The sequence below is a fragment of the Crassostrea angulata genome, chromosome 6 (genome assembly GCF_025612915.1).
Source record: "Crassostrea angulata isolate pt1a10 chromosome 6, ASM2561291v2, whole genome shotgun sequence".
NCBI classification, from domain to species: domain Eukaryota; kingdom Metazoa; phylum Mollusca; class Bivalvia; order Ostreida; family Ostreidae; genus Magallana; species Magallana angulata.
In genome coordinates this window covers 7,097,336-7,121,835 of record NC_069116.1, presented here as the reverse complement: position 1 = coordinate 7,121,835, position 24,500 = coordinate 7,097,336, and the positions used below count along the sequence as shown (strand labels likewise).

At 35.4% G+C, this 24,500-nt stretch overlaps 4 protein-coding genes across 5 annotated transcripts; 3 read left to right on the top strand and 1 right to left on the bottom strand.

Moving 5' to 3' along the window:
- The first annotated feature begins 403 nt into the window (after positions 1-403).
- LOC128189485 (uncharacterized transmembrane protein DDB_G0289901-like) lies at positions 404-3,138 on the top strand. Of its 2 annotated transcripts, XM_052861113.1 has the most exons (3): positions 404-960; positions 1,117-2,900; positions 3,031-3,138. In XM_052861113.1, exons 1-2 carry the CDS (start codon positions 900-902, stop codon positions 2,856-2,858), a joined length of 1,803 nt encoding a protein of 600 aa, XP_052717073.1. In that variant the 5' UTR covers positions 404-899; the 3' UTR covers positions 2,859-2,900; positions 3,031-3,138. The 2 variants fall into 2 exon arrangements, with proteins under 2 accessions (XP_052717073.1, XP_052717072.1); XM_052861112.1 differs by having other exon boundaries at positions 404-2,900.
- On the bottom strand, positions 3,075-5,080 carry LOC128189487 (uncharacterized). The gene is made up of 4 exons (XM_052861116.1): positions 4,943-5,080; positions 4,787-4,844; positions 4,462-4,567; positions 3,075-3,984 (listed from the first exon to the last, which is right to left on the bottom strand). Exons 1-4 carry the CDS (start codon positions 4,993-4,995, stop codon positions 3,713-3,715), a joined length of 489 nt encoding a protein of 162 aa, XP_052717076.1. The 5' UTR covers positions 4,996-5,080; the 3' UTR covers positions 3,075-3,712.
- Positions 5,081-5,282: 202 nt separating this feature from the next.
- Positions 5,283-8,651, top strand: LOC128189486 (uncharacterized). The gene is made up of 3 exons (XM_052861115.1): positions 5,283-5,606; positions 6,976-7,066; positions 7,970-8,651. Exons 1-3 carry the CDS (start codon positions 5,497-5,499, stop codon positions 8,363-8,365), a joined length of 597 nt encoding a protein of 198 aa, XP_052717075.1. The 5' UTR covers positions 5,283-5,496; the 3' UTR covers positions 8,366-8,651.
- Positions 8,652-10,501: 1,850 nt separating this feature from the next.
- Positions 10,502-22,742, top strand: LOC128189588 (A-kinase anchor protein 10, mitochondrial-like). Its single transcript, XM_052861248.1, has 14 exons — positions 10,502-10,693; positions 10,940-11,053; positions 11,680-11,757; positions 12,074-12,727; positions 12,935-13,033; positions 13,392-13,476; positions 13,899-14,022; positions 14,574-14,710; positions 14,872-15,016; positions 15,143-15,257; positions 15,467-15,656; positions 16,313-16,398; positions 16,808-16,854; positions 22,152-22,742. The coding sequence occupies exons 1-14, from the start codon at positions 10,669-10,671 to the stop codon at positions 22,263-22,265; spliced, it is 2,013 nt and encodes a 670-aa protein (XP_052717208.1). The 5' UTR covers positions 10,502-10,668; the 3' UTR covers positions 22,266-22,742.
- The last annotated feature ends 1,758 nt before the right edge of the window (positions 22,743-24,500 follow it).

The following is a 24,500-nucleotide window of genomic DNA, read 5'->3' as shown; positions in this document are numbered from 1 at the left end:
TAATGAGATAATCCCAAAAAAGTCGAATACATGTATTTGTGTTTGGCGAGGAGGGTTCCGAGTCCTAATTTACGCCCGAGTCCTATTTTTTACTATGTCAAATTAATAAGTTTGAATTTTTCAGGGGAAGGGGTTTCTTGACCCTCCCCACCCCCATCCTAATCCGCGCATGGTTTGACGAGTTTTTTTTGTGGAGGTGGAGACAAGGGGATTTTTTAAAAGAAATTAGGCTTTAAGTATAAATTTTTGTCTCGTTTACATGTTGGGTTTACTTATATAAAATCAAAAGATGCTAATAATTCGTATTATATGTCGCATTCATTTTTTGTAAACAAATCAATTATCTACCGCATATCAAATCACATTCGCCGTAACTTTGTGAGGGGGATTACCTTTATGAAAATATAAATACAGATTATTAGAAAACTAAACATTACAATATCAATGCATTTTATGCTTAAGACTAAGTTAATGATTGAAATTATTATTTATTATATGATAATTCGTCCACTTAAAAAAAGCCAGTCGTATAGACCTGTCAGTTCCCGCTACTAGTGTCACCAGCTGTGTTTCACGGAGTACACGCCCAGCGTAAGCTTTCTGTTGCTTACAAATAAATTAATTAATCCCAACATTCTAATTACGCTGGAGCCAGACACGTTTAACGCCATTTTCTGAAGAAGTTTTAAAGTAATTTTTATGGTTTTCTGAAAAAAAGTCCCATTGATTTTTGATAAACATGCTGTCTGTGCATTTGACTTTTGAATACCTTTATTTTGAGGAAAACATTTATATCTAAAGTGCAAATAAGGTACTTTCCTGCATAATTTCGATGTTTTTGGTGAGGTATATATACAGGGGACGGTATACGTCTGGATACAAAAAACAAACAACTCAGTATGGTGTCCATTGCTCTGTGTTTTGTACTGCTGGTAGCTGAATCTTTCTGTGGGGTCATTCGTAAGTACACCGGATTTGTATGTTCGATACCGACATGTAAGAGCATAGATATAAATAACATTTATTATTTATTTATGTCTCTGGTAAGAGGGTGTTTCCGATGTTTTGTTTACATGTATATCAGCTGTTATAACGAGAAGGTTTTTATTTTGATAGCCCCTGGCGGACACGCAGCCGGCGAGCATTGGTCTGTTGAAAAGGAATCATCATCCAAACTAGAAAAGGCAGAACACAAAGCTTGGGAAAAATCCAGCGGAAGTAAGTGGAACAGCGAGGGTGCTGCCACCGGAAGTCAGCAGGGCTCTCAATGGGAGAGTTCCTCGGGAGGGGCTCAGGGATCACAAAGCGCTATGAAGGAGGAATGGTCAGCGGGCTCCCAGGGGTCTCAACAGCAATCCGGCAGCAGCTGGTCAAAGGGGTCCCAGTGGGGAGCGAAAGAAGCTTGGGACAAGAAGTGGGGCTCCTCAAGCGGGGGTTCCAAAAAGTCCGGAGGAAGCTGGTCCCTGGGATCCAAAAAGGGCACAGCATGGAAAGCAGAATGGGGAAGCAAACCAGGCGCCAATAAATTTTGGAGCACAGAGTGGGGTTCAAGTTCAGGAGGCATAGACAGACGGCAAGGTTCACAGGGAAATGCAGGTGGTTCACAGCAGTGGAGTGAAGGATCACAAGGTGGTTCAGAACAAAGCTGGAACACAAGGGGGTCAGAACAGTCGGGAGGGCAGTGGAGTGAAGACGATTCGTCAAGAAGACATTCAACTGGCTCTGAAGGATTCCATTCAAACTTTGCGGAAACACAAAACAACGCTGGGGCGTCCACTGATGACGGGTTCGGCGGAAGTCAAGGAGCAGCTTCCGGTGACGCTAGGGCCGGCGCAAATGGCTTTGGATCAAACTTTGCTAATACACGCACTGGTTCATCCGCCTCCACCGACGGATTTGGCGGAAGTCGCGGTGACGCTTCCGGTGATGCTCAAGCTGGATCTGATGGGTTTGGATCAAACTTTGCTAATACACGCACTGGTTCATCCGCCTCCACCGACGGATTCGGCGGAAGTCGCGGTGATGCCTCCGGTGACGCACGGGCTGGATCTAATGGATTCGGATCAAACTTCGCTAATACACGCACTGGTTCATCCGCCTCCACTGACAGATTCGGCGGAAGTCGCGGTGATGCTTCCGGTGACGCACGGGGTGGATCTAATGGATTCGGATCAAACTTCGCTAATACACGCACTGGTTCATCCGCCTCCACCGACGGATTCGGCGAAAGTCGCGGTGATGCTTCCGGTGACGCACGGGCTGGGTCAAATGGATTCGGATCAAACTTCGCTAATACACGCACTGGAACAGCAGCTTCTTCAGATGGATTTGGCGGAAGTCGCGGTGCCGCTTCCGGTGACGCACGAGCTGGGTCTAATGGATTCGGATCAAACTTCGCTGAAACACGCACTGGTACAGCAGCTTCATCAGATGGATTCGGAGGAAGTCGCAGCGCCGCTGCTGGTGAATCCCGTGCTGGGTCCAATGGTTTTGGATCAAACTTTGCTCAAACACGCACTGGTTCATCTTCGTCAACAGATGGATTCGGTGGAAGTCACAGCGCTGCCTCTAGTGATGCCAGAGCAAAGTCCCAGGAATTTGGATCAAGTTTCGCTGAATCCCAAAGCGGTGCCTCTGCCTCGTCTGGACAAGGAGGAAGCCACAGCCACGCCTCTAGCAATGCTCACGCCGCCTCTGATGGTAATGGATCAAGCTTTGCCGAGTCAAAAAGCTCATCGTCAGCAAGCTCAGGAAACGGCGGCAGTCACAGCGAGGCGTCCAGTAGCTCCCACGCGTCTGCCCACGGACCCGGCAGCTCTGCCCATGCGTCTGGCAATGCTGCGGCCGGTGCTCATTAACACAACTTTGGATTTTATAAAAGTGTGGCGTGGTTTATCATCGTAAGTATCAATGTGGTCAGGTTTGTATCCCTTACCTCATTTAAAAAAATCTGCTGAATGTGCATTTCATACTTTATCATAAACACTGATCTGAACAAACCATTCACCGTCGTTTTCTTTTTTTTTGCAGATGAAGCAAGGTAATAGCATTGTCGAAAAACAAAATCCAAACCGTTGTATATGTAAATCTATTTATTTATTTATCATCTATATAATAAATTATTAACAATTGTTATAAGCGTGTGCTTTGTTGGGATTACCAGAAGGGTTGAGAGCACCGTGTCTCGCCATCAGCCTGCCAGGAACTTCTAACAAGGCGGATAATTATAGCACAATGAAGAAAGCCAACAGGTAGAAATACAAGTAGACATCATAGAACGTACACCAAACAGATTGATAGATACAGCGTTGGTTAACATAATATAAATAAATTACCTATAGATATTGTATACGTGACTATGAAAATTTCGTCAAACTTCAACTTACAAAAAATCAACAAAAACAACTAAAAATGCAACAAAGAGAAACATTCCCTTGTTAAGCACTACTGCAGTGCTGGAAAGGCAACTCAATAAAATTTAACAAGAGATTTTAACACCGTTTCATTGGGTAGAACGTGCCCACACATTTATGCATTATCATCTAAAGACGGCCAAGTGCTACCGTCTCTATTAATTACTTGTACAAAACAAGACGCCATTACCAAAACCACTAAACAAAAAACCGAAAATTACCGATGTACACTTTTCAGAGTGGAAATAAATAAATGTTAACTTTTTAATATCAATCCATAGTTGAAATCCAGCGTTATTTCAATAGCCGTTGTATTTAATCGGGGGGAAGTGGTTAAATCGCGCTGGTTCCTCGTAATTAGGGGGGTTGTAGAGTCCCCACTTTGGGGGTGGCACTTCCATGGGGTAAGGCTTGGGGTAACTAAACTGCCCTAGGTAATGCTTGCTGTGGGGCATCGCTTTTTGGACATCCTTCATCATGACGTCATTCTCACGTGGTATAAAGTGGTCGTGGACTCTACTGGTCGGTTTGGATGGTCTCTCATAGTGCCAGTTGATGCACTTGTAGTCACCTGAAATTATGCAATTTGTCTCCTGTACATGTCTTATACCTGTACCCTGTACAGACTGTACATACATATATATCAAGAGAATTTATTACACCTGGAATGACACGATTTGTCTCCTGAACACCTGTATAATAAAATTAGAAAGGTCTTCAGAAGACAACATGCAGTAATTATTAATAATACCTGCATATTTAAAGTGTTTTACCAGCAATCATTATGTTGGTTATGACCTGTTGGCATACGGATTTTATAGCGCTAGACGACGCATAGGTTTAGCCTATATACAGGTAAATGTACTGCTTAAATTACTAGCAATTTTATGGCCATTGCCTCTTGAAGATAAAACAAGTGCCTATCTGATCGCCTTAAATAAAGATTTTTATCGCAAATATAATTGTTGCCACTGTAACCAAACTAGTTTAGAAATAAAAACTTTGTGAATTTTATAAATTTGATTGAGCATAAAGCCGGGAGCCTTACTGCGCCTGATAGTGTCCCTCTCCCTATTGTACCAGTCGGGGTGGGTGGAGGTCGACCGCCGAGCGTACCAGTCAGGGTGCTCGCGACTCCACTTCTGCCATCCAGCCTTGTACAAGATACGAGACAGTCAGACAAATATTGGAAATGCCTTAAGCATTTTGATGACAATTAAAAATAATTTTTTTTCTAAAGTCATAATTAATTTCAATTTTGGCAAAATGAAAAACTATAGTGAAGCTATAAAAATCAAGCATAATATGTTTGTTTGTTTTTTTTTTAAATGAGATACTGGCAGTCGACAATTTGTTAATATATGAACACGCACCTGCCGAACATCAGGATGGCTGGAATGGTAGACTTTCCACTCGTGTATCTTTGGCTGCCTACACACATATAAAAAAAGACAGAATAATTATGTATTTTGTAATGAAGAAGTGGCACAAAATCTCCGGTCATATTCATTATTGTGTGTTTAGCTTACCATTCTTTCGGTAATTTCGCAGGTGTTGACAGGAACTGCATAGAGGCAGCCATGATTCCTCTATCCTGAAAGTGCCACTTATGTTCTGATAAAATCACGTAAAAATCATTTATACACGTTATTTTTGCAGCTTAACCAGTATATATGTTTTCTAGTCAAAATATTTATAAATTGCAGTGAAATAATGGGATGAAGGTGCGGGCACGAACGATTTGTTTTCGGTTTTACTGACATTGATATAAGCGATATCGATTTTTTCAGGTCTTCTCCATAGGAACGTTTGTCAACTATCTACTTAGTAACACCTGAAGTCACTTACAACAATGACAATAAAGCCCGACGATTTAAACATATTCTACGTTGTACACCGTACTGTATATTACAAGAGTTATAAACACACGTTCCTCGCGATATTCAAAACCGCCTATTGATTTGATTGTATCTATTTAAAAAATCTCTCTCTCTCAAACTTTGTTTACAATCTTATCCTAAGCGGGCCTGTTTACCTGTCCATTCAGATAGACTTCAAGACAGTCGGCACCGACCAAAGAAAAATGGCGATGGCAGACACACTTTTCTTTAATGGGCGGCAGGACAAGTATCCGTACCACACGAACTATCCCCCGACCGTGCCAAGGTACCCCAGCTCACAGGAAATGTTCAGGTACGATAGATACTTCAACCCCCCCCCCCCCACCCTCGCCTTGTGAATCTGATTGTATCTTACTCGCATAATTAAGAATACTTAAAAGGGGACGTATGTAAATGTATTGAATTATTTTGTTCTTCCTTTCCTGCTGAGGGGAATATACAATCATGTACATATACATAGTCCGAGCACATTGCTAGCACATGCTCGTCCACTCCTCAAGGGAATAGTGCTCACCTCCTCCTGGCGTAACATTTGTAATATAAATGTACTATATGTACTTTACCTTAGTATGACATATCTTGATAGGGGTAAAGAAAAATATATAATTTGTCAGGTACCATTAAGTGCTAGATAATTTTGTCAGTGCTGATAAAGCATTTGTGCACCCGTCTAAATGGAGAGAAGTTTAAAAATGCATGTTATATTATACACTGTATACCATAAATCCACTTTTGTTATGAATCAAGAAATATTCTTATCTGTTGGATGGGACATTTATATTATACACATATTTTCAAACTAAACATATCATTAAGGAATACTATATTCCCAAAGGAAAAATATTTTTTTTTTACAAAATATTTAGAAAATCTAACCAGAATCAAATAATTGTTATTGGAATTTTGCATTAATTTCTGATAGAAATTGAAAAATATATCTGTGACAATTAAATTCATTAATGTAAGAAAATTCAGTGTTGTTAATATGTTTACTACTCGTCTAGACTAAATTCTTACAGGAATTAATTTTATTGTTTATAATTTTTCAATATATCATGGCTACAGATAAACTATTTTTCCTCTAGGAATTTTCATTTTCCAATGGAATATCTATTTTCAAAGGGAAATATCTCATTCGTCAAACAAGACACGTTGAATATTCCTACTATATAGGCCTATATATATGGTTAATATAGGATATGACACAGGTGATTTTTGTTGGGAAACTACACCTCTAAAGGCTCTATTGGATGAGTACAAATGTGTAATGAACCTTAACCACCCGTTCATTCTTTAGGTGTTCGCTTATATTTGAGGTAGAGGAGTAGCTTGCACCATAAACTATACAAAAACGCCATTTTTAATAAAAATCTTTGTTTAAATTGCTCCAGATAATGATTACTAGTATATTACTGCCCCAGTGTACAGGCCTGTACAAAATGAAAAGCCAAAGGTTATTATGACGTCAGGAGTTAACGTCATAAAAGACTGTCACAATGCTGAATTTGATGGTTTTGAAGTATCCCGTGTTGAGGTTTCATATACTAAAGCTTTTTGTGTTCATTATCAATTTATTTGTTTAAATCTTCCGATAATCAATGATTATTCTGAGTTATTTTTTAAACATGTATAATAATTAATTGATTATTTATTATCTGTAGGCGGGAATCACCTGACAAATATACAAAAGTGGTGGGAATGATAGCTCACCAAGAGTTGGACACCAAAATCGGACAAAGATCCTCCCACCAGGTATTCGTTTAATTAAATATAATAAATGTTCAATCTTATTCAAACTGTAAGGGATTCTGAAACGGGTATTACACGCGACCAAACTGTTTCTAGAGCATATCAATAAATGATGACATTGTAGAAAATTCAGTGAAAGAAGAATTATTTGAAGAGTTTGTAAAATTTTAAAGGATTACAGATATTCTATGAAACGAAGTTTTGATTTGCATTTTTATTAAAATTATGCTCAGATATGAATGATTCAGAAACATTTAAAACTTGAATAACATGAATAAAATTTTGCTTTCATACATGTACATGTATATCTCGTCCATTGTACGGATACATTTAATTTAATATTTAGCCATTATTTTTGATAATGCATTCCTTATTGTGTAACGATAGTCATCTTTCAAAGTCAATGGTTTTTTATCCGTTCCTCTCCTCACAATTATAGGAGGAGCGGATCAGAAACCCTTGACTTGGAAAAATGAACGATGATGGTAAATCTTATTTCACAACATGAGTTAGACTACCTCTAAATCACTGAACTCTTAAAAAGACGTCAATGACATACATGTAATAATAATTGATTCCAGATAATTTACCGGGTTGGTTAAGATACAGTAATTTTCTCAAATAACAGTTCACAGTATAGTATTCTAAAGGATATTAAACTTTATATGCTCTACTGGAGTTAATGTTTTGCTGTTGGATTTACTGTTTTTGAATTATCCCCAACCTGCTTGAATTTTAATTTTCTATAATATTCACGTTTATCTCATTTTGCTCGAATAAGAAAATCCTGTTTTCTAGATACATCTGTAACTATTATTGAAAAATATTTACTGTCCCAAAAATGTGATATGCCCCGTTATACATATGATCAATTAAATATAACATCATCCTTGTCTTTTATTTTAGTCGTGGTACGACAAATGGTACGATTCGGGAGTTCCGAAACTCCGCAGAGAGGAACTCCCAAAACTTGTGGACCGCCATGAGCCATGCAATCAACCGTGGCAATACAACGTTGGAACTTCCGCCATCCCCAGATGGACCAAGGAGGGCAAGGATTGGCCGATATCCAAGGCGTATCTAAACCAGGGCAGACCCCCCACGGAGACCACGCGAGCGCGCGGCATCAACCGTCTGTCCATTCCGAAAGAAGAAAACCTGTATCCATTCTCCAATTATATGACATCACAGTACCGGAAGCCGGTGTATTCTATATTTGGTCATCTCCAGAGGGACAAAGTGTACGGGGTCACTCACCAACACAACAGACACGGCAACATGCCGTTTGAGGACCACTATTAAAGAACTCCTGTCAGGGTGAAGGGTGCAAGACATTCAGTGTTAGTGTCAACATTATGTACAAGTCTATCAGCACTGTGTTCTTTACGACAAATTCAATATTTATAATGGTTTTAAAATATTAAAACAATACATGCTTTCTTTATGTAAATAGTTCTCTTAGTGCTATAAGAATTGTGAAACAAGATTTTGTTTTGTACATGTAATTTTGTTAACACTCTATAATTATATGTTTTGACTCTTTGTTAGAAGTTCCATTAAATTTTACTGTATATATGCACAAACTTTATGCAATTTGAATTTTTTGCTTGTTTTTACAATTTGATATGTTAATCATTTAATATTTATTCGTTTGATGAGATATCGGCGCTTCTGATTGGTTGAAAAATTTCTTTGATACCTGCATCAATAAAATTTTCGCCGGATCTACTTTTCTCAACTGCTCTGATCTAACACTATTTATAGAACGGGAATTTCCAAGATAAACACTGTTAACAAAATGTAAAGTTCTGTCTGTTTTATTGTCAGCTAACAAAATGCAAACTTGTGAATATAAAAACTTGAAAGTTTAACCTTCAAAAAATAAACAAAACACTTCGTTTGATTCACGAAATAGAAAATTAAGCGTCTTCTCACGATTTCGTCTGCTTGAGATCAATCAACATTTACAGCGAGGCTGGCTAGCTGTTCCTTTTCAGGATTTCAATATTATAACGAACATATAGGCATATAAACTTTCACGGTAACACTGCTGTTCAAATTTGGTAACGATAATTTTTAAATTTACACACGTAGATGATCGGTCATCAAAATAAGCGTCGTATAGAAAAGCTATGAGTAATGCATCAACTCCTTCGGTGAATTCCAAGCGGCAGATATATACCATTTAAGTACATCACTGGCTATCTAGTTACCACAAAGTTTACAAAAGTCGCTTATACATACTATTCTTTGTCGACATATCAGCTATTTTCGTCCACGATCGCTTTTCCTTGGATGGTTATGTCCAGTTGCATATTCCAGCGATCTCACATGAAAACTAGTTTTTATACGAGTTTTTCTGCACAGTGAATGATATCACAAGCTATCGCATGTATTTTCCTTTCGTTTTCAATTCAGCCGGTTCAGATTTTAACTCACTTTTTGTGTTTAATCCATTAAATTCAGCCCAGTAGCTCTGCATCAGCTGAAGGCGAATCCATTTTGAATATTGTTGCTGTTGTTGTTTTGTATTCATACGCGCCGCTTCATTTACATTATTTACATTTTTGATCAATGACACTTCACATTTTTTTATTTGAAAATGTTTATTAAATGATAAGAAATGAAGATAATAATTTTTGCTACGCGCATTGATGAAGTTTTCCGGTCAATTTTTTCTTTGATACGTCGATCAATAGAAAAATTATTATCTTCATTTCTTAACAGTTAAAGTATCGTCAAACACACAAACAATACAAGTACATCCATGTACGTTAAACAGTTTACTTTATAAGTTTTTTTTTATACAAGAAGAATTTTTAAAAGTCATTTCAATGTGTATCATTAGAGAGAGATCCTAAGTATCTCCCGTAATACTGAACGTCTAATTCATTAAAAAAAAAAAAACCGCTATAACACTGGTACAAGTACCTGCACACGAATTTATTTGAAATTAATAAATTATGAATATAATATATCATTAACTATGACAATTTATTTCTTAATATTTTATTGTACAGTTTAAAGTTCAATATATTTATATTTACTTAGTTGTAGCATTAATTGTTCATCTGTGACTGCCTGTCTTTTACTAACCTTTCTTTTTATTATTATTTTTTTTAATCTAAAGTGAAAATTAAATGATAGAAAACTAACCCGCAGATCTTATAACACACGTCGTTAAATGTGAAACAGACACAAATTAACAAAAGAATGGATGTAAAGATAAATATGATAAACGGTAGAATATAAATGCATATATAAAACCTAAAAATGTCTAAACGTACCGCACTCATGTGTATGTGTAAAGGTTACTTACATACTCCAATTTTTATCATTGAAATTAATTTTTTTTAGTATATTACTCACACAAACAATTCAACTCACACATGTCGTTTCCTTGTTTCCCACATGCGTCGATTTTTAATAGAAATTAACATCGGGATCGACATTCAATGAAACGTAAATATGGTGGAAGTGCATTTGTACAGAATATTTTGCGATGTATATCTAAGGAGTTTTACACTTTACTGTTAAAGACAGACATTTTCATTAAAGTCAATAATATCCCAAGACAATGTAAACATAGCATCACTTGAGGAGAAATGTCGTTCTTCAGCAGAAGAAAAGGTAAGGCAACTTTCTCCGAGGTCAGTAGGTTTATGACTTGGAGGCGTATCCTGTCGTCGAACTAAATTTGTGTGAGTGTAACGAGTCTTAACTGTCCGTGCTTTATTGACAGTTATGTCAGTGAGAAGAAATGTAAAGAAAAAACAAGACTGCACAGCTTAAAGATATTATAGAATCCGTGATCAATTGATCATACCAGCATACTTTACATTAAAGATAAGTCAGATTGACAATGTTTGATTACAGATAAAAAATCAAACCAACAAAAAGCCCCTGATGCCTCTTTGAAAAGAAACCACTCACAAAGAAGCACCCAGAGCCTCAGAAAAGAAGATTCAATCAATGGAGACCTAACAGATGGTTGGTTTTTTGATATCTTATTTAGAAATTTTGAACAGAATGGGAAAAATAATGATGGACCAGACCGAGATTTGGGTCCCCAGAATGTCTATTTATAATCAGGTGCTCTACCAACAGAGCTATTTGATGCCAGTAATCGAACCAGTCTGACTGTAGAATCCTGACCTGGTCTGACATTATTTCTCCCATTTCATTACAAATTTGAAAAACCTTGCCCTGAATAGCAATTATCTGGAAATACAACAGTTTTAATATTATTTACAATAACTTATGCTCAATATGTCATAAAATTGATACATTATCAATATGATTAAAGATTTTCAATTTTTTTTATTCATGTCTTAACATAGGATCAATGTAAATGTATGCACATATGTTGCATATCTTTAATTTACTGTGATAGGAAGACAATATTTGATTTGTTGTTGGCCACACAAGGAGCAGATATTTTATGAGTGCTCTGAAAAAGTACAGGTATAAATTAAATATGAAAAGATTGTTGGCAATGGATGCTTTTTCTGTTTGTGGTAATTTCCTCAAATGTAAAATTCTTTTTGACAATCAAATACATGTGTATTTTTTCCTCTACTTTTTGCTGACTTAATCTCCTCCCCTGTGCATTACAGAATCAGGCAGGTCGTTTGATGGGAGGAGTAGAAGGCCAGTGTCTCTCTGTCTGGATGAGTCATGTGACCCAGATCTAGGTAGGTGCATTTTGTGTTGTACAACAAGTAAGAAAATGTTCATTAAACAAAATATAGAATCTTATGGTAAAGATGGATATTTCTTACAGTGCATCAAATTTTACTTCTATACTGAATCCATGCTTATAGCAAAATCTGTTTCATTTCTCCTAGTTTGAAAATAAAACACAAAATGAGATATATACCGGTAGATGTAAGTTTTGTTACAATTCAGAGTTGTTGGCCCTAAGCCTTTTTCTAAGAAAAATTGTATGAACCATACTTGACCCAAGTGCTGAGATGTGTGTTTTTTACAAGAAATTTTTTCAATAAACAGGTGTCACATCCAGACAACCTGCTTCCCCATTGAGATATTCCAAGCTTTCCAAATCCCTGGATGAAATTCTCAAAGACAAAGATGCCCTCTCCTGTTTCATTGAATTCATGGAGTCCCGCAAGTCTGGGCAGTACATCCGATTTTGGTTGGATGCGGAGAGTTTCCAGGTCTCTACATGGAGCAGATTGAGAAGTCAGTCCTTGGACTCTGCCAGAAAATCATCATCAATAGTCAAACAGGATAAACATACTTCACAACCACTGCGGACTGGTCAGTGGACATCGGAAAATACGCTGGACATGGGTAGTTCCTGTCAAAGAGTGACAGAAGGAAGTCTACCCTCCAGTAATACCACAAGCAGTGAAAAACTGACCGAGGAAGTGCCAAACAAACCTATAACAGACACAGGACAACCAAGTGTTCAACCAAATCAAACCGAGACCTATTTAAAACCCAAACCTCACAGTCTCCCAGTTACACCTGTAGACCCTGAGGACAAGCACCTGCCAGGGGCGCCCGACCCCACCTGTGATATTAGCGACAGCATAGAGTCAAGACTCAGTGATACCGTGTCAAATAGTGCAATCAAAAGAGCAGAGAGTCTTAAAAAGACCAACCTGTCTCAGGATGAACTTGCCAATAAGCTTAGAAAAAGTACTCATATCTCATTACTTCTTGTGTTTATCTTATTTAATCTTTGCACTGCAAGTGGTAACATCAGAATGAATAGCAGTTTCTGAAAAAATGTTAAACAATGTAAAAATTAGCTTAATTTTAACTTTCAGCTGGTTACAGAGAATATGCCTGTTTGAGAATGAATGCTTTTAGGTTGTTCTACTCATAAGTGTATTTTTCTTACAGGTATAGCAAGAGATGCTGTAAGCATATTCCAAAATTATTTATCTCATGATGCTCCTTATCCAGTACAGATTACAGACGACCTAAGAAACCAGTGCATGGGTGAGTGTTATCCTAAAGTGAACTGTAATCACAATCAGGTTATTGATTGTGCTAAGTAATTATGTAATCACATGCAGGTTATTGATCGTGTTAAGTAATTATAATGTAATTGGGATCACATGCATATTCTTGATTGTCTTAAGTAATAATGTAAGCACTTGCAGGTTATTGATTGTGTTAAGTAATTACAATGTAATTGAGCTCACATGCAATTATTGATTGTGTTAAGTATAGTAATACTGTAATTGGGATCACATGAGATAATTGATTGTGTTAAGTTATAATGTATTCACATTTAATATTTCAAAAATTTTGCTTTATCAGATGTTTTAAATGCTTAACAATTGAATGATTTTAGCCAAAATTTGTCGAGAAGACGGGGAGGTGGATCCAGCCTGCTTTACGGACTGTCAAGAATTTGTTTTGAATGTGATGCAAGTGGAGTAAGTATACTCAATACAAGTATAAACAGGCTAAGGGCAGTTTTTACTTTATATTTCATGAAACATAAGATAAAAATACATGTATAACTGTTGCAGTCCATTTGATATTATCAAAACTTGGATACTAGTTATTAGAGACATCCATAGAGTTTAATTTGTCAAAAGAAAATTTAGGAAAAGGAGATGTTTTCTTTATGACTTAATATGATTTCATAAATTTTAATTGAAATGGCATAAAACAATCTGGTTATATAATATGAACTCATAAAGTATTTTTATTTTTGTAATAATCAAAATCAAATAGTGTATTATATGTCCAGAATTAAAAAGTTTTCCTGCGATCACAAGACTGCTAGATCTACATGCATGGCTGATTTCATGTACATGACTTTTTTGATTTGATGGTTTGATTCCTTTGATAGACACATGCCTGACTTCACCAGTAGCGAGTTCCTCTGTAAACACCAGGTTAACATTCTTACTAAAGGGCAGATAACTCTGTCCGATATCCTCTACAATGATGGCGCCATGTTCTACTTTATGGAGGTACGTGTCTATTTAATGTTATAATCCATATCAGCTTCTATACCTTTCTGTTAGGCTGATAAATAATGAATTAGTTTCGTGTTTCAGAACTTGATCAGTGTACATTTAAAATGCGCTTCATGAAAATATGCCATGAGAAATCTCATACTTCATACTCATACTTCATAACTTAACAAATCTGAAAAAAATCAAAATTCATTTCTTAAATTTTTATTTGAAAATTATTCTCTCATATAAAAGATGAACATAACCATGTTTTTTTTTTTTGCATAATAATACATCATTCAAACTCATGTTTGATCATTTTGATTTCATCTTAAAATTAGTACATGTATATGAACTCTTAACCTGCTGAGAAGTGTATGCAGAAATAGATGTTTTTTCTCTTCAGTAGGTTCATATACATGTAGGTAAAGATATCTGCAAATGTAAATACATGTATTGTTAGATATTTGATCACTGGTATAGGTTAAGTGTTTCAGAACTGGATGAGGTACATTGACTGTAGGTTACATGTGTACATCGTTGATTTGTATGGTGACTGTTTTCAGTATATGGAGCAGGAAGGTGGCTCAGACCTCCTCCAGTTCTGGCTGGCCACGGACAACTTCCAGCAGCACCTGCTGTCATGTGATGGTCACTATGACGGCATGCAGGCCCAGATTGATGCCATGGTCATATACGATAAGTAAGCCATGTAGAACTAGTGCTTCCATCAGAACACATTTGCTGTTGCTGAAAGAATGAAGAACAATTTCTTGTCTCTCTGTCATCTGTTCCTAAGTTTGTTGTTTGTTCAGCTTGTTAAGTTATATGCATGTATACCAGTAACTTTGTTATCTGTTGTAGGTATTTTTCTCTCCAAGCCTCGCACCCTCTTGGATTTGATGATAAGACTCGGTTTGAGGTGGAAGGAAATATCTGCAGGGAGGAGGGTCCGCTTCCAAGTTGTTTTGCCAAAACTCACCACATTGCCTTTCGTACAATTGAAAAGGTATTTAATAAGAGATACAAAGATGTGATTTTCATCCAAATTGCCATGGTTATGAAAAATGGTCATTTGATGAATAATTTTAATTTTTAAATTATTTAATTCTTAAAGCATCTATTTTTCTTTCAGTCCTATTTTCCAAGCTTTCTACAAAGTGAAATGTACTACAAATATTTATCAGAACTAGTCAGCACAGTAACCATAGCAACAGATTTACCAAAGCAAAGCAAACACAAACGACAAGGTCTGAATTTTTAACAAGAATACTTACTCCAAAATTACTTCTAAGTATTGGATATTTAGTACCAGTACATGTATTTTGTTTAATAACAGTAACATACTTATACACAAGAATTTTTCAATTTTGTGTAGGGAAACAAAAATGACAAACAGCAACTATTACATTTGAATGATCATGAACCTCTAACAATATATTTGTATTGTTGTTTCCAGACAGCGATGCTTCATCTGTACACAGCACTCACAGTGCGGGTAGTGAGAGCATCAAGAACACTCTGTTAGCCATGGACAGCAGTTATCTACGCAGAACAGCCAAAACAACGAGTCGCCTCAAGGAGAGCGAGATGAACCTGGACCCATGTCTGCTCAATCCGGACCTGTTGTGGAGACGTCCCAGTCCTGGGTGAGATTCCACAAATTACTGATTAATCGCGGGGAATTAAAATCTAGGGCTTTCAGACAGTTGTTATCTATATCAAATTACAACAAATATCTGATTCTAACAGTTCAAAATTTTCTTGATTTGATATAAATAGCATAAATATGAAATTAGGGTACTCACCCAAAGTAAGGAGTCAACAGCACTACTTACCGGTACTTATTTCTTGTACTTAATAAAAAAAAAGCATCATGATCATGTAATATTGTAATTTTTTTTGAGTTGTGTGTTATTGCCAAAGTTTAAGCAAGCGAATAGAAAGCATGGTGCAAATAGGATAAAAGTTAAACTTCATCAAAATTCATTGGAGATTCTTTTTTTCACATGGTTTCAATGTTATATTTGTTCTTAGTGTTTGAATTGCATATTAAACTAGTGAAATGTCTACAATGTTGTGCCAAATTCTTTGTGAAATTATTAGTCACATTTTAAAAACTTTTAATAATGTCTTTTTATCCAATGGTTTTGCTAACTGTCATTAATGATTTGTCTGTAAGCCTAAACCAAACCTAATTATAAAAGAAATGTTAATGTGATTTGTAAAATGTGATATTCACTGAATATCCATTTAGTGCTAAATATACATTTCTTGTTGTCATTGCAAAGTTGTGCTATTTTAGGATGTCATTGGGTAAAGTGGATGAATTGGGTAGATTTGTATCGGAGTTGGATCCTCAACCTGTTTTGGATAAAGCCAAAGCCAACAGTATGTAATCCCATTGAAGCATTCATCTATAGGATTGGTCATTATAACTGTATGTAATCCCATTGAAGCATTCATCTATAGGATTGGTCATTATAACTGACCGGAGAATTGGACACTTTGAAATGAAACTGCAGCATATTTAAGATAATGTTTTAAGATAGTCAAAATAATTGGTTATCAAAAATGCCTTTATAAAAATACTTCAAAAGATAAAACATTTAAAAAACCCAGGACTTACAAATCAAGATGCTTAATGGACTAAGAAAAAATCTTGAAAACAAGATGGTTCATGTCTTTTTCAATTTGAAATATGTTGTTGGATGGAAGAAACCAGTTCCCACCCTGTTTGCTAACTAGTAAATAACTGAAATAAATAACTGAAATACATTGATAAATTTGTTTGTTTCAGGTACCGGTAACTCAGGACTTTTTAAGAAAAGGAAAGGCAAAGATAAGGTTTGTGTTATTTCAGTTTGATAAAGTAGTGTCATTATTGTAAAGCCAGAAGTAATATATCTTTTCATATACTTAATGAATGAATTTAATTTCTACGTATGTTATACAATATAACATTACTTGGGGCAGTTTACGCTTTATAAACTGTGAAGCAGTGTATAAAAAAGCATAAGCTCTCCCAAGTTATGTTATTCTTGTATAACATGTAGAAATTAAATTATTTATTCCTTATAATTTTATTTTTACGACTAGAATCAGAAAATAAGGCCGATCATTAAGTAAAATAATGTTAATTTGTACAAAATTTACATGTAACGTCAAGCGGATTACTACGTTTTGTACGAGCAAGTTTTGTTATACGATATATATGAATTTGTATAGTCAATCAGATTAGGTGTTATAACCAGAGTTAATCTATTTTTGGTTAGTTTGAAAAGAAAATATTTTGGCATTGTGTCTGATGGCTTCTTATATTCTGAATTTTGAAAAGCTTTGAATGCCATTAAGTATGTAATATTAGAAAATGTACATCTACCGGTAGAGGATCATGATGTTTTTGATTCTGATTATGCTAAATGTTCAAAAGAAATGAAAACCCCCCACAGAAAATCCCAATTGATTCCTTTTTGAAGGTGATGTCCAGTTGTATTTAAAACAGCTATGGAGTACTTATCTAAGACTGATAGCTAAATAACTTTATATTGTGACTGGAGATATTCTGACTCCTAACTGTAAATTGTAACTTATCAAGGATGAATATGTACATGCGTCTGCAAGAATATGTACATGCGTCTGCAGCAAAAAATATATTTTCTCTTATTTGCCATATTTACTTTAGAAAAGGTATTAATTTAATTGAAACAGATGAGAAATGTAAATATCGATACATGAAAAGAAAAACAAGAGGCCCATGGGGCCACATCGCTCACCTGAGCAACAATTGGCGTTCAAAAGATATTGTGCCATATGGTCCCTCGGTAGAATAACAAAAAATAAATATTGTCAAGTATTCGAATTTTACAATTATTTTTGCATACACGTAATCTTTGACATTGCACCTTCATGAAATACTATTTTTTACCAGAATAAGAAAATCCTACGCAAGATATAAAATTAAACATTTGGTAGGGGTACATTGTTAAGTTGTTAACTTCCAATTCCCTATATTTTCGTTCTGCCCCCCCCCCCCCCCCACACACACACACACTTTGTAAAGCGATCAAAATATATGAGAGCATATAGGTACATTTGTTTCATCAACTACTTACTTGTTATTGTATTTAAAAAAAATATATAATAGTTATTGTATTTTTTTTAAAAAATCCTTCAAGTATAGATGTGAAGAAGAAAATTGTACCTCAATGTGCTCAATTCCTCAAATTAAAACATTCAAAAATTTAATTTGTTTTCCATTATAATTAAATGACTGTTATTTACCTCGCGTACAAACCAGGATAATTTTCCGCTGTGATATTTTCTTAGGAATAGCGATAATTATTTTATCCCCATAACAGAAATGTGTCAAAACTATGGAAACTGTTTTAAAGATGTCGTTTTTATTTACTCGTGTCTGAAAAACTATCAAAATTGATGTAGATTTTACATTATTTATTGTATAATGAGGGGACCCCAGAGAGTAGGTATATACAGAATATCATTCTTTTATTTTTTTTGTACAAGTATTTAACATACTCTAATTCATATAGAATTTCTAATGTTCAACCAAAATTTCAGCGTCAATTGTAGAATTATAAGCAAGATACAGAGCTCACAGTTTCCCTAGGTTTGAGTCATATTTTGTTGACATGACTTTATTACATTCAGCTTAAGATTTTTAACTTGGTATTTCCTATTCAGCATTTAAAATGGAAAAAAAGAATGGCCTAAGATTTTCAATTCTTTTATTCACTCAAGACCAGTTCATTGGTATTTAAGGTTCAAAATCAGTTTATACAAATGTACACAAACACAGTCAAGGATCACATGTACAGTAGGAGTAATAATGACGAAAAAAGGTTAAGTTTACAATACAATAAGTTGTTAAAATTGGTTTCTGGAAGAACAGACTTTGAAAATTTTCTTAATAAATATTGACAAATTTTTTACTTTTTTAATCTTTAGTTTTTAAGGGTAACTAGATTTACCGAAATACCCGTGATTTACCGAAATGCCCAGTGAAAACACCGAAATACCCTTCAAAAACACCAAAATGCCTCATTTGAGCACAAATATTTAACATCATAGTTTGAATCTAAGTGTTTAAATGTATTTCCCAAATTTTCAGTTTGATAATGTAAGTATTTTGACATAAATAGCGATTTTTAACATGTGTAGACATTGGGATAAGAACGATAACTCTTGCATGAATTGCTTTTCACTCGAATAGAGTTCCCAGAATAAAATAACTAAGAATTAAAAATAACAGTTTATCAGCTTTTATTTTGTAATATCATATAATAATTTGACATGATAATACTATAAATATTCCTTTTTCTATCAGAATTGCTCCTTTCTCTTGCACACATATATAACATGTCAACGCCAAGCGAAATCTTTGATTTGCATTTTAGTCAATAACCACGAAAATCAGCCGATTAATTCAAAAAATTAACTTTATATACAATAACTATTTATATACAACATTATACATACACTATTTTTGGCGTAATAATGGGCATTTTGGTGTTTTTGAAGGGTATTTCGGTGTTTTCACTGGGTATTTCGGTAAATCCCGGGTATTTCGGTAATTCTATGTACCGAGTTTTTAAGATCTGTGTACAAACATAGAATTGTGAGCAAATCTCTGTATCTTAATTGCTTATAATTCGAAGCTTAACACTCAAATATGGTTAGTAAATAGAAATTGTAAACAATTAAACACAAGAAACATGCATGCACTATATAACAAATAAAGAACACAATTTATTTTTTCGAAATGAATCATATATACACATGTATATATACCTACATATTACCTTCAGCGATATCAAACTCTATTTAAACTGAATAAACTCGAGAAAATGCCGAGCATCGATCTCAACAAAACCTATTGCATTAATCTACCATTACGCAAAAGATAATGCCGAATTACCGATAGAATGAATTGTATTTCAGTACTTTTTTGATACATCAGATTTTACTTAATTTGCGCAGGTAAAGAGTTAACTGTTTGATCTACCGAAGTCTCTGTTTGAATTGATACGTAAAAATCACGAAATACGAGAGTTCCCAGGTTAAATTACAAAGCATAAATAATGAATACGAAACGAAAATCAGTCCTAGCTAACACCATGCAACGTCATGTGTGAAATCTGTCAACGCATTGAAATATTTAGCCTCAATTTACTTCACAAAATCGGCACCAATATATTTTGCATGTTTCAAAAATTTCCCTTCATACACGAACTGTTGCATAAACAAGCAAATTCATCATAGTTAGCTGCAGGACTGTAGCTCCCGGTCTGAAAAAATTCGGATGGACGACCTGGGAGCTACAGTGCCTCCCATAGTAAAAAACTGCAATTTACGGCGCACAAAAAATTGCGCTAGTTTTGGACTTATTAACCTTATTTTCACACAAATTCTGTAAAAATAATTAGTACCATTAAATTCTTCAGCAAATTTACTACTGATATCATCACTTTACTTGCCTCAGATTTTTTCTTAAACATGATAACCGACCTCGGAAAAAGAAGTATGTTAATTTACGTCGAGATCGAGAGTCGCCATTTTTAAATGTAAACAAACTTGCACCACTTTAGTTTACAGGGCTGTTGATGGTGTTTAAAAGACTATCAGAAGCAAGTGAAGTGACGACATCTGTAGTAAAATGTCCGAGGAATTTTTTGGGATCGAAGATTTGTACAGAATGTGTTCGTAAATGAGATTAATCAGTCCAAAACTAGCGCATTTTTTTGTGCGCCGTAAATTGCAGTTTTTTACTATGGGAGGCACTGTAGCTCCCAGGTCGTCCATCCGAATTTTTTCAGACCGGGAGCTACAGTCCTGCAGCTACATCATAGTCAGATCGACCCTTTTTCGTATAATGTCATGGCTGCTTTAAACAAAGAACCTCGTTTTAGAAGTATGGAATACGAGTCTTGGTAAAATGGGTATGCAAACCCGGGCCGTGGCAAAATAAAAGCCGGGGTAGATCGGCAATCGTCAATTCCAAATACGCATTATTTTGCGGCAATATTTACAGCGAATACAAATATAACTGGTCCATCAAATATCCTGAAAATTTAATGAGATTGGCAGATTAATAACTGCCAATCTTTTGTTTTGACCAGGCCAAGTCTTGCCTACCCATTTTACCGGATGCCGAACCGAACCGAAGCTGAAACACGCCTTTCCTTTATCATTATTTTCGTAATAACTCAGATTTGAAACTGAATTAGACCTTAATTTTTGCAATTTATATTTTCCTTCCCATAAGGATAATTTATGCTAAACTACGTTGAATTTGCCTCGGTAGTTCTTGAGAAGAAGATTTTTAAAAATGCACCCCCTTTTTCTACAGTTTCAAGGTTTTCTCCGCTTTGAATACAGATCGTACTTTTATTTCTGCAATTTATATTCGCCATCCCATAAGGATGCTTTGTGCCAAATTTGGTTGAAATTGGATAAGCAGTTTTAGAGAAGAAGTTCAAAATGTAAAAAGTTTACAGACGGACGGACGGACGGACGGACAGACAGACGGACAGACGGACGACGGACAAAATGTGATCAGAATAGCTCACTTGAGCTTTCAGCTCAGGTGAGCTAAAAATAAAGAAAGCAAACATGTAAAAAAAAAACAAATCTAAGCTAAAAAAATTTTTATTGCACAAGATTTAGAACCATTTTAACAAGAGCTTGGACTTTAGTTAGTTTTGCCAAACAGCAATGTGACGTAGGCCTGTCTATTTCATTGTAGGCCACTCAGTGAACGCTCATTGAAATCAACAAGATTTGTCTGGCTTTGGAGCTAAGACTACGCAATCAGTGTATATTTCGCTTGCAATCAGCTCATTTTAAACTTGTTACTTCTTGCTGAAAGTCCAAGGCCTTGATAAAATGGTTATAATCATCCTTACAAGCCCAGAAGAAAGACCATAAACTCAGCACAGCCAAGTCAATTTTAAGGTTTTCAATATTTTGATTTAAATCAAAATATTTTGTAAAAAGTTGCACAATTGTACATTTGGTGATTAAAAATGCAATCACTCGTTGTAAGCGCCCTTCTTTTATTGTAAGCATCGTTTCTGTCGCCCATACAATTTTGTAAACACTGTTTTCTGTCGCCCATTCTATAGGAGCAGGAAGATATGGCTCTACAGATTGCTCAGATGATCATAAGTGACGTCACCTCCGTCACCCAGGCTATTGGTGCTATGCAAAATTTGGATCCACCATCTCACGACTCATGAGATCAGCAGTCTTAACAACCAGTGCATATACAAACCCAGGATCCACCACCCCACGACTCATGAGATCAGCAGTCTTAACAACCAGTGCATATACAAACCCAGGATCCACCACCCCACGAATCATGAGATCAGCAGTCTGTACAACCAGTGCATATACAAACCCAGGATCCACCACCCCACGACTCATGAGATCAGCAGTGTTTACAACCAGTGCAATAACCTCTCTCTGATTTGCCCATTTGTAGCAAGTCCTATTTGTTTTTATGTAGGATGATAGTCATATATTATTGGTTTGGTTTATTAAAGAGATTGTTAATTTTAACTTTTGTTTTTCCTTGGTAGAACATGTATTCCGTATTTACTTCCATCTTCCAAAGGAAAGATCAAATGTTAATCCCTTTTACATTTCATAATTGACTCTGGAAAGTGTCCTATATTTTAAGAAGTTGTTTCTGAAATAAAGAGTATTCTATCTAATCTTCAGACAATTTTTTATTTATTTTTTTTAATACGAAGATAAAATTTCACTTTAAATGTGTGTTAATCAAAGCTCTTGTTCTTTTTTTAACCTGGTTTTCCAAAGGAAATGTCCGGTTATTGAAATGGTGAAAATGGCGGGCGGAAGGGTGGGCGGCAGCCAAAAGGGTACCCCTATTTTCAAGATGAGAAGTTGTTGTTTTGCAGACCAGTTGTACACATGGTACATATATCAAAGCTGTGCATATTACTTGGATTTTGATTTTTGATTATTTATGGAAAAAATGCCACCTGTTGAACTTATATTTTCACGCAGAATATTGCATATAGGGTACACCATTTTTCTGGATGGGTTGTGTTTATCAATTCAGGGTTGACAAATGGATTATGAATACCGTTCACACAAAAGAAAACCCGGTTTGCTTTCACATTGACAGTTCTTTTGTTTTCTATGAGATCTGAGTCTATCATTCATTTAATGAGGTTTAAATCAGAAGTATTATAATACAAATGAAAACTGTCTTGATTTATACATGTATGTATGAATTAATTTCAAGTTAGTCTCTACCTCTGCAAAATTGGGTAGAAAAAATATATAAACTGCTTGTTACTCTTAGTTGTAAACATAAAAATTGTCTATTTTTAACTGAGATGGTCAGTATTTCGAACCGCAAATCGCGGACTTTTTTTTTTTTATATTTGGACAATATCACTTGCACCTGTGTCACAGGTATTCTATAGGTCGAATTTTGAATAAATCAAAACTCATTGTATTATGGCGATGGGAGTATTTAATGATTAATATTATTAAAAATTAATCTTCTTACATTGTTTATGCATACAATATTAAACGATAATATAAACTCGTGTTTAGCCAAGAAATGTCTAGAGGAGTGTCCACACGCGTTTTCTTCCTGTTTACGGTGATTTAGTCCACATGTACGATGTGTATTCAGCTTCATCTCATCAGTAGGAGTACGCAAAACAATGACAGATTAATTTTTACAAGGAAATACAATATTGATTGACACGCCTTCATGATTGATATTACTGAGAACTGATACAAACACACGTATTGATCTGAAGGTGTGTACCCCCTGCTTGTTTTTGTGGTCATGATTCAGAATGCATGACTGTCAACAAGCGCTTCTACCTTTACTGAACATATTAGTCTTGAAGACAAATTTGAGATGATACTGTTTAATGTCAAAAGTATAACGTATATATCTTGCCTTTTCTATTGAGAGTAAGGTTATTTTGATATTAAATACACAAACACGTATTCCTTTTTTACTATAATTTTAGTAAGTTGAGAGAGATATAAGGTTTTTGACCCGACCGTCAGTCATTTTTTGTAAGCGCAACCTATCTTAAACAGCTGCACGAAATATCGCAAAACTTTGTAAGTATTTAAATAACAATATGTAGCTGTGCAAATTACCAGGAAATTCCTATTCCGTTATTTTTTCTTGAAATTTTCGGTCCTTTTGAACTTTTTATATTGGCCATATATTGAATATAGAAATGAAGTTTGTAAGCGCCACCCTTCTTACATTGCTGCACGAAATTTTATGAAACTATGTAGGTATCTAGACATAATTTGTAGAGGTGTGTTTTGCTAGGAATTTGTTAAAAAAAACCTAACGTGTATTTTTGAGAATCGTGCCTCTTTTGAATTAAATTATTTTTATGTATTTAATGCCTATCCTTTCATTAATCATATTATTATGTGCAGCATTGTCAAGTAATGGGGGACCA